The 13269-nt window shown below is 40.7% G+C and overlaps 2 protein-coding genes across 2 annotated transcripts; one reads left to right on the forward strand and one right to left on the reverse strand.

Moving 5' to 3' along the window:
* Positions 1 to 4294: 4294 nt before the first annotated feature.
* Positions 4295 to 6077, reverse strand: LOC143109265 (protein c-Fos). The gene is made up of 3 exons (XM_076271922.1): positions 5937 to 6077; positions 5107 to 5214; positions 4295 to 4987 (listed from the first exon to the last, which is right to left on the reverse strand). The coding sequence occupies exons 1-3, from the start codon at positions 6075 to 6077 to the stop codon at positions 4328 to 4330; spliced, it is 909 nt and encodes a 302-aa protein (XP_076128037.1). The 3' UTR covers positions 4295 to 4327.
* Positions 6078 to 10043: 3966 nt separating this feature from the next.
* Positions 10044 to 12425, forward strand: fosab (v-fos FBJ murine osteosarcoma viral oncogene homolog Ab). The gene is made up of 4 exons (XM_076272395.1): positions 10044 to 10333; positions 10714 to 10938; positions 11057 to 11164; positions 11283 to 12425. Exons 1-4 carry the CDS (start codon positions 10190 to 10192, stop codon positions 11925 to 11927), a joined length of 1122 nt encoding a protein of 373 aa, XP_076128510.1. The 5' UTR covers positions 10044 to 10189; the 3' UTR covers positions 11928 to 12425.
* The last annotated feature ends 844 nt before the right edge of the window (positions 12426 to 13269 follow it).

Genomic DNA, 13269 nt, shown 5'->3' on the forward strand with positions numbered 1-13269 from the left:
TAGAAATGCGGATATACCAAGCAAATTGATAGCAGCACTGTAATTGTATCTTTCGACTGTCATTTGTTGCACGTGCTACAAAAATCATTCTGTGCAATGGAAGATTTACCAACGTTACTGATACAGTTTTGCCTATACATGCATGAGACTAAGACGCCTGTTTATTTCGTTTTAAGTGCGTGCAGGGTGTGTGAGAGGGGAATCGATGTGCTTTGATTCCAGCTTTAGTTGTAGTCTGTGAAATTAAAAAGCACGTGTGTGTGAAGTATCCAAACAATGACACCTTCATTTCATTATGGTTGCTTTAGCAACACACCTTAAGCTACTGTGTAGTGGGTCCCATTTAGAAGTGGCTACTTCATTCGCGCTTTCCTTAACTCATGGAGCTGCATGAATTTTATTACAACTTTTCGCCACAATATGGCAGTTTAAGTCCGCTTGATACTGTAAGGCGTAAGCCATTGGTTTCCAAAGGAGATTTGATTTGTGTCGCCAGCATAGCCTATTGACAATTGTAAATAGGCCTACCTTATAAGCCTACCTGTAGCTTAGGGAAGCTAACAGCAAATTTCTATTAGGATCTAGTTTGTTAGTTACAGTTTTGTCATAACTCCCTGATGCATTTTTGCATTTAGAATAGCCAGAGCGTGGATATCTCAATCGGAAAATTAAACAATATCGGGTGCCAGGTGAACCCAGCCTGATCTGCCCGCTATTTATTTTTTGATTTCTTAAAAGATTGAGCTTGGTCTGGTGAAAGCCAGACTAGCCATGGACCTCAGTTACACAATGCAAGGGAACATGAATCAGCCTATATTTGCACGAACAATAACGGACAACATGCAGTTCTTCAACTTTGGCCCGTTAAAATGTGTATGAACAGTCTAGCGACGCATTTCATCAAGGCCCATTTGGACATGTCAGTTATTTGCACCACTGGTTACATGTAAAACAGCATTTCGTTTCAGACTACTGTTACTTAATTTGTGCATTAACAATAACGTTTCAGACTACTGTTACTTCATTTGTGCATTGACAATGAAGTATTACATGAACTAAAGATGACTAAAATCTTATGTAGAAGAAACATTCACAAAAAATCCATCCATCCAAAAATGACCTTATATGATTTTTGATAGCTGTTGAAAATGGCATGGAACTGACAGAGATGTTTTTGTTCATAAACAAACAAACAAACAAACAAACAAACAAATAAATACATAAATAACATTATGCTGATACCTTTTGCTTTTCCCAAATACAATGTAGCCTACAGGTGTAAATGACCTTTCATCAATCAGTTGCCATGGATGAACTGTGATGAACTGCCCTACTTGTGATTGTTTAGAGATTTTAAAGGTTTTATAATAATGCTACATCTTCTTTGGCTATTCTACAATCTATTCAACTTTTCAGCACCAGTAGGCTACTTTCTGTGCAGCCGCACACACACACTCAGGCATGCCAAACAAGCATACACAAAAGTTTCAAGAGTGGGGGATGGAGTAAAATATGAAGACAAATTGAAGTGTGATTTATTTTCGCGGAACAGCTGTACAGGACTGATCGGCGGTCATATTTTGTACCGCTATGCGGTACATCTAGTTTTACATATACATACAAAGACAGTGTGGAAACGTGAGGATATATGCATAAAGCAACACATGCGACACCAATATTTCTCAGGAGATTGCAGTGCATGGCTATCATTACATAAACTTAAATTTAATTAATTTTTGCACATGACTTGAAATTAGGCAACCTTTGTACAGCCTAAATTGCTGAAAAGAGAATAAATGTTAGTTGATTCTTTATATTGACCCAACATGCATGCCCATGGTATTCTAATAATAGCCTAGCTCTCTGCCCTGCTTTGAGGGGACACCTCATTTGAAATAAACAGTTATGGGTTCTCATTACGCAGTTATGCAAAAGTGACACAAGCTGTCAGGCATTTAAATCACCAACAGTTCCAGTGGAATACCCCCTTTGTCTATATCTTACGCTCTACTGTGCTATAAAACTATGCATTACATAATGCATTACAAAAAAAGATGATTAACATTAGAGGTAGAAGCTGTAGGTTTTTTTTCCCTTTACAGTTTTTTACAAAGCTCTATAACTTTTTTGTTTTCAAAACTCGAACAAATTTAACTAGGCCATTGCTCACACAAAATGCAAAATGTCATATCTTCTGCTAAATTAAATACCCGAATGCGGTATTTCATATTTTCTATCTACTGTATCAGTGTACAGGCATGTATCTATACAAAGGCAATGATTTGTTAGTGTTCAGTAATGACTATTTGTGAGGAGTGAGGCACTGGTGAAATAGTGTGGATAGTGTGGCATTTTGAAAGATTGTATTTGAAAAAGCAAATCAAGTTACTTTCTGATTTTTGTAGTTAAGAGAATTATGTGTGGTGTTTTACAAAAAGTGCTTTATGGAATTGAAAACAGAGTTAAAGGCTGAGAATTGGTATAGTTTTGCAGATTTGAAATGGGGTTATGGTGTTTGAGTGACACCTTTCAGAAATGGTGTGACTTGGAAATATGCCTTTACATGATTAAAAATAGTGAATAGTTGTGGAACACCCATTAAAATGAGATGTTTCTCCTGTCCCACTCCTGCTGACAACTTCTGCATCAAATGTAACATCTAAGAAATGTATCGGTCTAAATTGTCCCCTAATCCTGGAATTTCCCATATACTACTTCATACAGGCAGCACATAGTGACTGGCATACGCACGCGTGAAAAAAACGTGTCGAATGCTGTTCCAAGCAACTCTTTGTTAAAGTGTAGCAAGCAACGGATTCAGTTTAGGTCCTGGCGAAAGGTTTTGATATTTGGGCTCAAGGTGAAATGTATCCCGCCTCCTTGATAGCCTGTCCCATCTACAGGCCCAGGAAACGCTACCAACAAACATTGCGCGTAAAGTAGGCTAAACACACAGCTAGCCTAACATTAGATGACTGCGTGGAACGCTGATAGACTGCACAACTGTGGGCTAAAACAACTCGCCCCTGCAGCAGATCTTATACGTAGGCTAGGTTATCTACTGGGCCTACGTAAAACAGCCTGCAAAGCTACACCACCCTGATAACCCATGCTAACTTACAGCAGAGTCCTTCCATGTTTCATCCAACTAAAGCATGACTAATAAAATAGCCTAACTATAGCAAGTCACTGCATCTACACACGGCAAGAACGTTAAATTCTGCAATTGGCCGATTAACGTTAACTGATCATCCAGACACGTTTAGTTCCATTCACTCCTTTTGACGTCCCTGTCCCATCTACAGTTTACCGTAAAATAGATTAGCCTGTGCAGTAAATCCCTTTGCAAATGGATCATGATTATTTACCGAGAATGCATTAGAATGCGTTGCTATAGACGCCTTACAAAAATCACTCTGTTTTAGTTCCGGGAAAAATACAGGCTCTCCTTTCTCAGCTCCGCCTGCCAGACTTTTCCAGGAAAACATTCCACCGTGAAATATGATATGCGTGTCGCCATAGAGACTAAACAGCAAATCACATTGAACTTCCAAATATGGACACGGAAGTGTGACGAAATCGCGTGCTATGCAAAAACGTTCTGACGTCTTCTATACGTCGGTGCGTGCGGGCACTGAATGACTAGAGGCGCTTTGGCAGAAGTGTAGGACATTGTGCAAAATGTCAAAATGTGCAAGTTGTGTGGGTCTAATAGCTTTATTATCTAGTTATCATTAACATTCTCTTAGTAAATTCATTATTATTGTTTTTTAATTCCAATGTCAACACATTAGGCCTACCACAATATGCTTAGAACAGTTTTATTGAAATATGATGTTAGAACTCATTGATGGTTTGTGCAAGCTTATTGAACTACAACCTCATTTTTGCATAACTGGAAAACCCTTAAAGATGTAAAGGTAAAAAAATAAACTATGTTGTAAAATGTCACATGATAGGCCTATATTTTCAAGTCAGTCATCACAATTTGACACATTGGCACAATCAGGCCATACAGAACATAGAACACAGACAGTACCAAATCTCTATGTGCATTCTACGTTTATGATAACACATCTCAATTTCCATTTGAGGATCCAATGACGACAATTTATATATATATATAATATGCATTTGATGTAAACAACAGTACTCAGACGAACACAGTGTGTCTGGAAGAGGTCAATTTTAAGTGCAGGCACAGTCAAATATAACATTATCAGAATAATTGATATGGGTTACACAACCCTGTACGTATAAACTTGTAACATCCCCCTCCCACCTGTTTCCCTGGTCTACCTGAACCTTCCCTGCAGACTCTGAATTTCTACAGAGCCAAAAGCGTAGGGGAGTTCAGAATATCTTTAACCATATCCGATCGGCCTTTTGTTTGACCGCCACATTCACAGTCATCTGCCAAACTGTCAAAATCTGGGTAGTTGAACTCGAACCCATGAAGGCTACTGCCACACGTTGGGCTGGAGATCACAGTAGGGCTGTTGAGGATCTCCAGGTTGTCCGCCATGGACTTGTAGAGTGTCTCCCAGTCGGAGATGCCGAGGGAATTGGTGAGGTCAATGTCGGGGACGGCCGGGGCCACATCGTATCCACTGCTACTCTCAGGCTCCCGCGAGGACTCTTCCTTCACTCCCAGGAAGGCCTCTAACTCGGATGTGGCCACCACGGCACTGGAGCATAGCAGGATATTAGAGTTGCCCAAGATCGCAGTGGTCGACGAGATGCCTCCTGCATGCATTTCCAGGTCCTGGAGGGATGGAAGCATCTCAGGAGCCTTCCTGGGGTCAAGAACTGGGGGCAGGTGCTGATTAGGGCTATGCGGACTCTGCTGCATCTCTTCCTCATCCTTTGTGATCTTGCAGGTGGGCTCGTGGGCTGATAAGACCATTTCAAGCTGTGCTTTCTCTCTCATGAGATTATCTATCTCAGCTTGCAGAGTGGCTTTCTCCTCCTCAAGCTTGTCCGTTTCCTATGAAAACAAACAAAGGCTTAAAATATACATGTATATGATGCACTGGGTTGACAAACTGGTGCAGGAGACTGGCAGGAGAAATCCAGATTCTCATACAGGCTATACATTCTGCTTACATCTTGTAATCTCTCTGTGAGCTCTCTCCTTCTGTTGCGACACTTGGCTGCAGCAATTTTATTCCTTTCTCTCCTGAGCATCCTCTTCTCTTCCTCCTCTGGGGTGAGCTGAAACATTTACAAGAAAAAATATTTTAAAAAAAAATGTCATGGTAAAATATCTTATCAGCTAAAACATACAGAAATGGGTGGTCATTCAGTATCATTAATTTGAAGGTGCGCACTTAAAGTTCTCACTGTGACAGTCTGCCAGCAACATGAATTACATTTTCATTTTCAAAAAGAAAGTCATTGAATCAATGGGCATGTGCCTATGAATGCGGACGTACATCTTTTTGTCTTTTCCTGCGGGATGATTTTTCACGGCTGTCGCTCTCCGAAGAGGACGATGGGGAAAGGCACCGTGATCTTCTGTGCCTTGCAGCGCCTAATGCTGGGGAGACTGTGTTGACGGTAGGATGGACCATCGGCTGCGTGTCTGCTGTGGACATCTGCGACGTGACAGTTGGAACAAAAGGATAATCTGGTACAGGTCTCCCTCTACCCGATTCCTGAAACCCATAAGAAAATATGTTCAATTTCAAATCCATTATGACGTCTTTAAGCAAAGAATTCGATTTAATGTGTTCACTTGTTACGCGCATTGTGGGAATCTTCTGATTAATGCATTAACTTTGATATGGTTCAAAGTGTACATGTCAATTAACCACCAACGTGACAGACATCATGTTTTTTTAACGAAGCAGGGTCATATGGCTGTCAACAGCACATTCACATTTCCGTCATTCGTGCACTTTGAATGATTGCAAAGACTGTCAATTCACACCTACCTGCACATTTTGCACGGAGGACACCGATGCGCGGGAGACAGACTCAGCTGGAGACCGCTGGTGGTTGATCACGACAGTGTCTTCAACGGAGGAGACAGAGGAGCAAGACATGGAATCGCAGTCAACGTTCAAGTCACGCATCTCTAATAATCTGCAGGAATCTCTATAAGTCAATTTGTGCGTCCTGGCAGAGTGATTAGATAAACTTCAGCCCTTGATTGTGTAATGTCACCTCACTGCTTACACATCTGGAAACTGCAGTTTTATTGTAAGGCTACTCGTTTTATAGTGAGCCTAAATTTTATGAATGAAGTATGTGTGGTGCGACTGTACCATTCAAGAAGGAGGGAGATACCTATTAGCACAACGAATTATGTTTTTCAGTCAAAGAAAATCTTAGAGTAGCTCAGGCAACTGCTAATAATAATGCATTGTGATAAAATAAATGATACAGATATCGTCAAATAATAGAAAATTATAACCATACTCCCTCACTCCCCCCACAAAAAACAAAATGATAGGCCCACGTGCAACAACATGAATGAACAGTCTGACGTCATAAATATATTCAGTCTGCATTATGGAACATTCTTTCACAGCGGCCATAGATATTTTAGTCAAACTTTAAAGAAACATATGCTAATAATAATGTTAATAAAACATTATTATAAGTCTATATAAACACATTATTTGCCAATTACCTAACATTAAGCATGCATAAGCCTGATCGAAAAATAACCTGCCGGAATAAAACTCATGTTTAGGCCTACAGCTACAGTATTAGAATGCACTATTAGAGATATGAATATTTTATTAACACTGCTGTTGTTACTGGGGTATTGCAATAATCCATCTAAGTAAAATAGATTTATCTCTGATATATAGGATATGTCAATATATATGACATTTGTACATCAAAATCTGCCTCTCACATTTCTTTCTCTTTAGATGTTATTTTAAGGGTGATAATTATGACAAACAGCACAGCAGACAGGTTGCTAGCCAAGCAGCCAATCGCTGTTAACCTGCTAAAACCATATATGGCATTTCCGGTTCTCACAGCCAAACTGCATTGCAGCCTATCACAGCATTATTATTGTGGAATATAAACTACAGTAGTAGTGATCATTCTATTTTAAGCCGATCTCACAAGGAATGTCATCTGGCGACGTGGGAGACGCTGCTTGTGCCATCACCGAAATACATTATTTTAAAACAAATAGGTTAATAACAATAACATAATATCCCAATGCCATATAATAGTCTACACACAAAAAACATCGGCCCATCATGTAATTAATAGTCTAGACTACTTAAACTAGGTCAAACGAGAAAGAAAACAATTAATTTTCAGAGACTCCTTGCTATAGGCTAACCAACTATTCTCACGGAGACAAGAGACCTCCTTGGTTGAAATCGCCTGGCTATTTATAGCTCGCATGAGGTAATACGTCCACTCAGGCGAAGGCGTGAGAGTTGGCCTCTCTAGTTCAAGCCAGAGCCAAGTGATTCCCGACAGCCGCGCCCCTGGTCATTTTCTGTTAGACCTTTGAGGGTCAGCTGCCCGTTATGCAGACGAAACAGCTCCCGGAATTTTAAATGTAGTTTGAGTTGTTAAAATGTAACTTTAATAGGCTACGAAAATATATTGAAATGTCGTCTTTCTTGCTTGCGTTAGATTAGGCTGGCGATATTAGGCTTTGCCTCTTTAGCCTAGGCTACTTCTAGTGTCGGACGTAGTGTTGCCACACGTAGGCCTAGGCTACTGGATTTTCAGGGATTGTTCTCTTTTTTTAGTGACTGTCCCGGATAATTAATATTTCCGGGACACGAATCGGTTTTTGATGAAAATGAGCTTCTGATTATAATTTTTGCTAGTTTTAAATGAAACGGCTATTCTGCTTTCTTCTTGGTTGTGTTTACCGGTGTAGCTTACGTGCACAGATATAAAATGCATGCTTTTTTTATTGGCAGCAGAAATATACCGTTTACCTTATTACCTAGCAACTGCCGAGCCTTTCTAGTAGGCCTAGCCTAGTTGCTCAGTAGGCTAAAGCAGAAAGAGACAGCAGCAGGGAAAGGAGTCCAAAGGGAGTAGGAGTGTGTTTGCGTCAAGGGGTGCATCAGGTCAAGTATAGGCTAGGTAAGAGACAATAGGAAATGTCCCAACATTGCATAGGCTAGGCTACATTGTGCTACATTGTCCTACCACACGCATCACACACACAAGGGCACCAAGGGACGAAAACGTAGCCAATAAATAGTAGCTTTGCTGCAAACTGCTTTTCACTCTTCTTCGAGAATGTTTACTACGACGCCAGAATGCAACTCCGTGACATGCAAGGATGATCATGCAGCAGATACAACTTGAACATTACTGGAACGCATCTTGAGTGCGATAGAGAGAAAGAGAGATTTTTACAGAGATGGATTTTCACAAATCAAATGTAGCGACCCTAGTTGGACGCATAGTTTTATAATGTAGGCTAGGCTAAAGATTAGGGCTGCTACACTAAAAGGCTAATCTGGATCATGTTTGTCTCATGTTTGTTTGTTCAACCTGCGAACAACAAAACAAACAGTTGTCTTGGAACAACCCGTGATAGTTTGCATTCGGTCTGTTTGCTCTTTGCCGCAACTTTGCCCAGTGCAGCACCATGTGTACTGAGCGTCACTGACGCGAAGGGGCGGGACGTTACCAGGGCAACGGCACATGTCAAACAAAACATGAACTTGGGAAACACGGCTAAGGGAATCTGTCTTGGAACGCTGATAAGGCTGTATAACCTTGTTTTTGTTTTTGGTTGACACAGACATTTTAGCAACTATATAAAAACTGTAATTAATCATTATTTTAATTTTGAAGAGGAGTAAACTAGTCCATAAGATAAAATAGTAAATGGTAAAGAGCCTACAAATAATAATAGTCTAATAATAATAATAATAATAATAATAATAATAATAATAATAATAATAATTCAAAAATAGGCTATGCTTAGTTGGGGCTAGGCCTGTAGGCCTATCTTATAAGGACAGACCTAAACATGAATACAAATATTTATTCTTAGATGCAGTCTACTGACTAATTGATAGTGTCTTCTGAAAAGCATCCTAAACTGACTGGCTTAAAAAGAGAGGCCTAGGACAAAAGGTGTTCACAGAGCGGGCTGCTACCCCCCCAGCTCCTGCAAAAGGCACTAGGTCAAGCCCATATGTCTTTGAAGTAAGCTTGGGTTACAACATGACTAGGAACACCCAAGGGAAATCTACATGAGAACATCTTCTGCCAGTCTAAACGGCAGACACACCCTTTGCATTCCACAAAGGTAGGCAAGATAAACATCGGCAAAAAACAGACATTGCATAATCATAATACTGCTTGCTCAGGCAGTTCAGACTACCTAGGTCTATAGCCTACGTTTGTAGGTCAATGTAAATAAGATATAGGCTTACATAGCCTAGATACTTATAGGCCTATGGCCAATGAAGAATATAACGCAGTTAAAGTTACCTATACGTTCTTTGCTAATTAAAAGGTCATTGTGTTCCCCATAAAATCTCCTTATAGTCAATAATTTATTTCGTGAACAATCGATGCAAAAAGTAAAGAATGAAAAAAATGGGTTGCATTGTTTATACATTGTTTATGTCGTCCACAAGTTCACTCAACCTCTGTAGGCTATTGTGCTTACATAACGTCATGTTACTGTCAGCCAATTGCATCTGATGTTAGGGGCACAGTCGGCACAGTGCATTTCCCGTAAGTCCCGCCCTTTCAGGATGCATTCCATATTAGGTGTGTGACGTATTTTTCGGGATACCCTGCCATGGAACGTTCGACTCTGCAGTCGTAAGGAGCCCGATTACAGATATTTAATCACTTAGGCTTAAATAAATCACTTATAAAAATGAATTACTTTTCTATAGATTCCCACAGATCGATAAATACGACATAATTGTTCAGCAGTATTGATTATGTGTGTTTAGAACCGTAGTTTTTACTGTAAGAACAATTTTTTTCTCTAGTCACCCCGCCCCTTACTACGTCACTAGCTCTGAATATATATATTAGAAGCGAAGTCGGGAAGTAGTCAGTACAAACTTTGCACTTCACAAGCAAAGGATCAAGCAATACGAAAAAGGATTCTACAGGCAGGGACAGCGATCCTGCAACAGAGGAACATAAACAGCTCAACTCTTTTGAGAATTTACCGAATTCGACGAGACGAGCCAAGCTTCCTCGGATTACTACAATGATGTTTACCACTTTTAACACGGATTGCGATTCTTCCTCACGCTGTAGCACAGCTTCCCCCAGTAACATCGATAACATTGGTTACTATCCGTCGCCTGCCGGATCACAATCGAGCATGGGCTCTCCACTAAGCCAATCTCAGGTATGGTTTCATTCATTTAATAATGGTCGTTTCTTTGCTATACTTTTGTGGTCGAATTGGGTGCTCACAGGCTACGGGTAGCGGCTATCCCAGTTCGAATAGTAGCCTAGTGTTGAAGTCTTCAAGTTCAAAGATACTCTAAACAATAAGTGCATACATCAGTAAGTTAACTGTTGACATTTAGAGATGAAAATCAAAATGCATAATGCCTGAAACAGGCTATTTGTATTTAAGAAGTCGCAATTTCATATTATTTAACAAATGTCCATAAATTAGCCAAACTCTTTAACTTGCTTAGGGTGAAATGGCTGGTGCACATAACATAACATGGATTTTCCCTCATGGGCTTGTTTCACTGATGTTTTGGTGTCTTTTTACAGGATTTTACAGACCTCAGCGTCACCAGTGCTTCCTTCATCCCAACTGTCACTGCTATATCATCTTGTCCTGACTTGCGGTGGATGGTACAGCCAGTGGTGTCTTCAGTGGCCCCTTCCAATACCCGGGCACATCCCTACAGTGCAAACTCCACTTCTGCCTACCGTACCCCAGGCCTGAAGACTGCAGGAGCTAAAAGCTCTGGGAGAAGGGGCAAAATTGAACAGGTAGATACATCAACTTGATATCAACATTATAGAATGACCGTCAATATAATCTACTATACACTGAAAATGTATACTTGAAAACAACTCTAAATCTTTCCCTTTTTATTGTCTTTAATAGCTTTCCCCCGAGGAAGAGGAAAAGAAAAGAGTGCGCCGTGAACGCAACAAGATGGCTGCAGCAAAGTGTCGCAACAGAAGAAGAGAACTCACAGATACTCTGCAAGCTGTAAGTATTAAACTTCGATTTCTGAACTGACACATGCACTGTATGACATGTTATGGCCATTTCAAACATAGACCTGTATGAACATGACATTAAATTCTTACACTTGCTCTCCTCACAGGAAACTGATGAGTTGGAGGATGAGAAATCCGCTCTTCAGACGGACATTGCCAATCTGCTGAAAGAGAAGGAAAAGTTGGAGTTTATTCTGGCAGCTCACAAGCCCATCTGTAAGATTCCCTCAGACCTGCCAGAGGCCTTTCCTGAAGCTCCCGTTTCCTGCTCCCATTCCATCCTGCTTGAGCCAGTCGCCCAACCTCTGAGCACCCTTGCCGGGTCTTCCAGGTCGACTGAGCTCCCCATCGCCACTACCTCTTCCACTTCACTGTTCTCCAGCCCTAGCGTGGTCAGCGACATGACGACAGTCAAGATGGCTGACCTGGACTGCTCCTTGGAGGAATCGCTGGACTTGCTCGCCAAGAGCGAGCTGGAGACCGTGCGCTCTGTCCCCGACATGGATCTCGTCAGCTCCTTGTACACCCAGGACTGGGAGCCTCTCTACACCTCAGCCAACAACGACCTGGAGCCCCTGTGCACGCCGGTAGTCACCTGCACCCCTGCCTGCACCACCTACACGTCTTCCTTCACGTTTACCTATCCCGAGAGTGAAGCTCTCCCAACCTGTGGACTGGCCCATCGCAGGGGTAGCAGCAGCAACGACCAGTCCTCAGATTCTCTCAGTTCCCCCACCCTGCTGGCCTTGTAACAGCCATCTACAACATAAATGTTTATACATCATAATGCTAAGTTGATCACAAGGCTATAGAGAAGACGAACAACAAACAAACTTTATAAAATATATATTGTAGTTACCCTATTTATCATCCTCCTCAGCCTCTTTATTATGTAGCAAGCTAAAGCATGGTTTAACCAGTTCTACATAAATATAGTTTGGTTAAATTTGTAGTTCTAATATTTTATTGGTGCTAGATAATGGAGTTATTTAGGTGCTGCTGACATAAGCTCAGAGCAATAGATATCAAGAGATTTGTTACATGTTGTAAGAATGTGAGTGAATTTGTTTCCACAAAAATGTTTGTCTTACTATGGTCTGAATGGTCTCACTACATGAGTTTTCTGTGAAAACGTTGTGTTTAATTTATGAAACTTAAAGTTATTTTTGTACTTGATACTGAATGCTTAATTAAGCAAAGTTAAATCTTGTCTGGAAAGCTCGTGACAATAAATCTATTTAAAATGTAAACTTGAGTTTGTTTCTTTAAACAGCAAGAAATTATTGCTGACATTTCTGTCATTAATTCTTTGAACTGTATGGTTATGTATAGGCTTACATGAAAACATGTAGGCTTCAACACCCACAATTATTCCTGTTAACTGTGAAACGATGGGCCTAGAAAATCAAAGTCATGTCAAATTAAGTGGATTCGCGGATTTTTTTGCGTATGACAAAAAGCCTTCCGTCTCCGAGTTCGATGCTGACGTCACCGCGTCATTGCGTTCTTTTCCTCCTCTTCCCGCATCACGTCAACGGAATAACGTCATGTTTCCGTGTCCATATATGGAATTTATTACTGTTCTCTTTTGAATGGAAATTTCTAGAGAGCTTTCAGACAACCTGAACAGATAATGAATCTTGTGATCAAGGATCGGTATTAACAAGTATGCTGGTGTGTTGTATTGCAGTTATGGGGAAGATAAGCACACGTTTCTGATTTGTTGGCTCTTATAGACGTCTTGTAAGCATTAGCCCAAGGAATATTATATGCTACTAATAATTGGGCTAATGAGAGGCTACTATTTAGACTGACGGATGGCTCTATGTAAGGACACCATGATAGATTGCCTTGTCGTGTTCTTGTCGGATCGTAGGCCTATTTATTGAAAATTCGTATGAAAGACCTAGCAGGTGCTCAAAAATAAAAGCAAAAAAAAAAAACAGGGTTAATCAGAATGTATTTTTCCCTGGCACCTCTGCGACATGAAATAGCCTACGTGACAGACGATTCCTGCAGTGGGTATATGAAACATGAACAAAAAAAATGATGTCCAAACTGCACATTCAGCCTACACAAATCACCATCAGATGG

This window comes from Alosa pseudoharengus, unplaced genomic scaffold, assembly GCF_046254945.1.
Source record: "Alosa pseudoharengus isolate Yale_2024_CS ecotype anadromous, Long Island Sound unplaced genomic scaffold, YU_APseudo_1.1 YU_APseudo_1.1_scf_7, whole genome shotgun sequence".
Classification (NCBI taxonomy): Eukaryota; Metazoa; Chordata; class Actinopteri; order Clupeiformes; family Clupeidae; genus Alosa; species Alosa pseudoharengus.

What these genes read in the sequence shown, in the direction of transcription:
- LOC143109265 (XM_076271922.1), bottom strand. Translation starts at nt 6,077, where the DNA reads ATGCGTGACTTGAACGTTGACTGCGATTCCATGTCTTGCTCCTCTGTC. An exon ending in CCTCCGTGCAAAATGTGCAG is followed by an intron (nt 5,215 to 5,936) that starts GTAGGTGTGAAT and finishes TAAATGTTTCAG; the next exon opens with CTCACCCCAGAGGAGGAAGA. An exon ending in TCACAGAGAGATTACAAGAT is followed by an intron (nt 4,988 to 5,106) that starts GTAAGCAGAATG and finishes TTGTTTTCATAG; the next exon opens with GAAACGGACAAGCTTGAGGA.
- fosab (XM_076272395.1), top strand. Translation starts at nt 10,190, where the DNA reads ATGATGTTTACCACTTTTAACACGGATTGCGATTCTTCCTCACGCTGT. An exon ending in GAAGGGGCAAAATTGAACAG is followed by an intron (nt 10,939 to 11,056) that starts GTAGATACATCA and finishes TGTCTTTAATAG; the next exon opens with CTTTCCCCCGAGGAAGAGGA. An exon ending in TCACAGATACTCTGCAAGCT is followed by an intron (nt 11,165 to 11,282) that starts GTAAGTATTAAA and finishes CTCTCCTCACAG; the next exon opens with GAAACTGATGAGTTGGAGGA.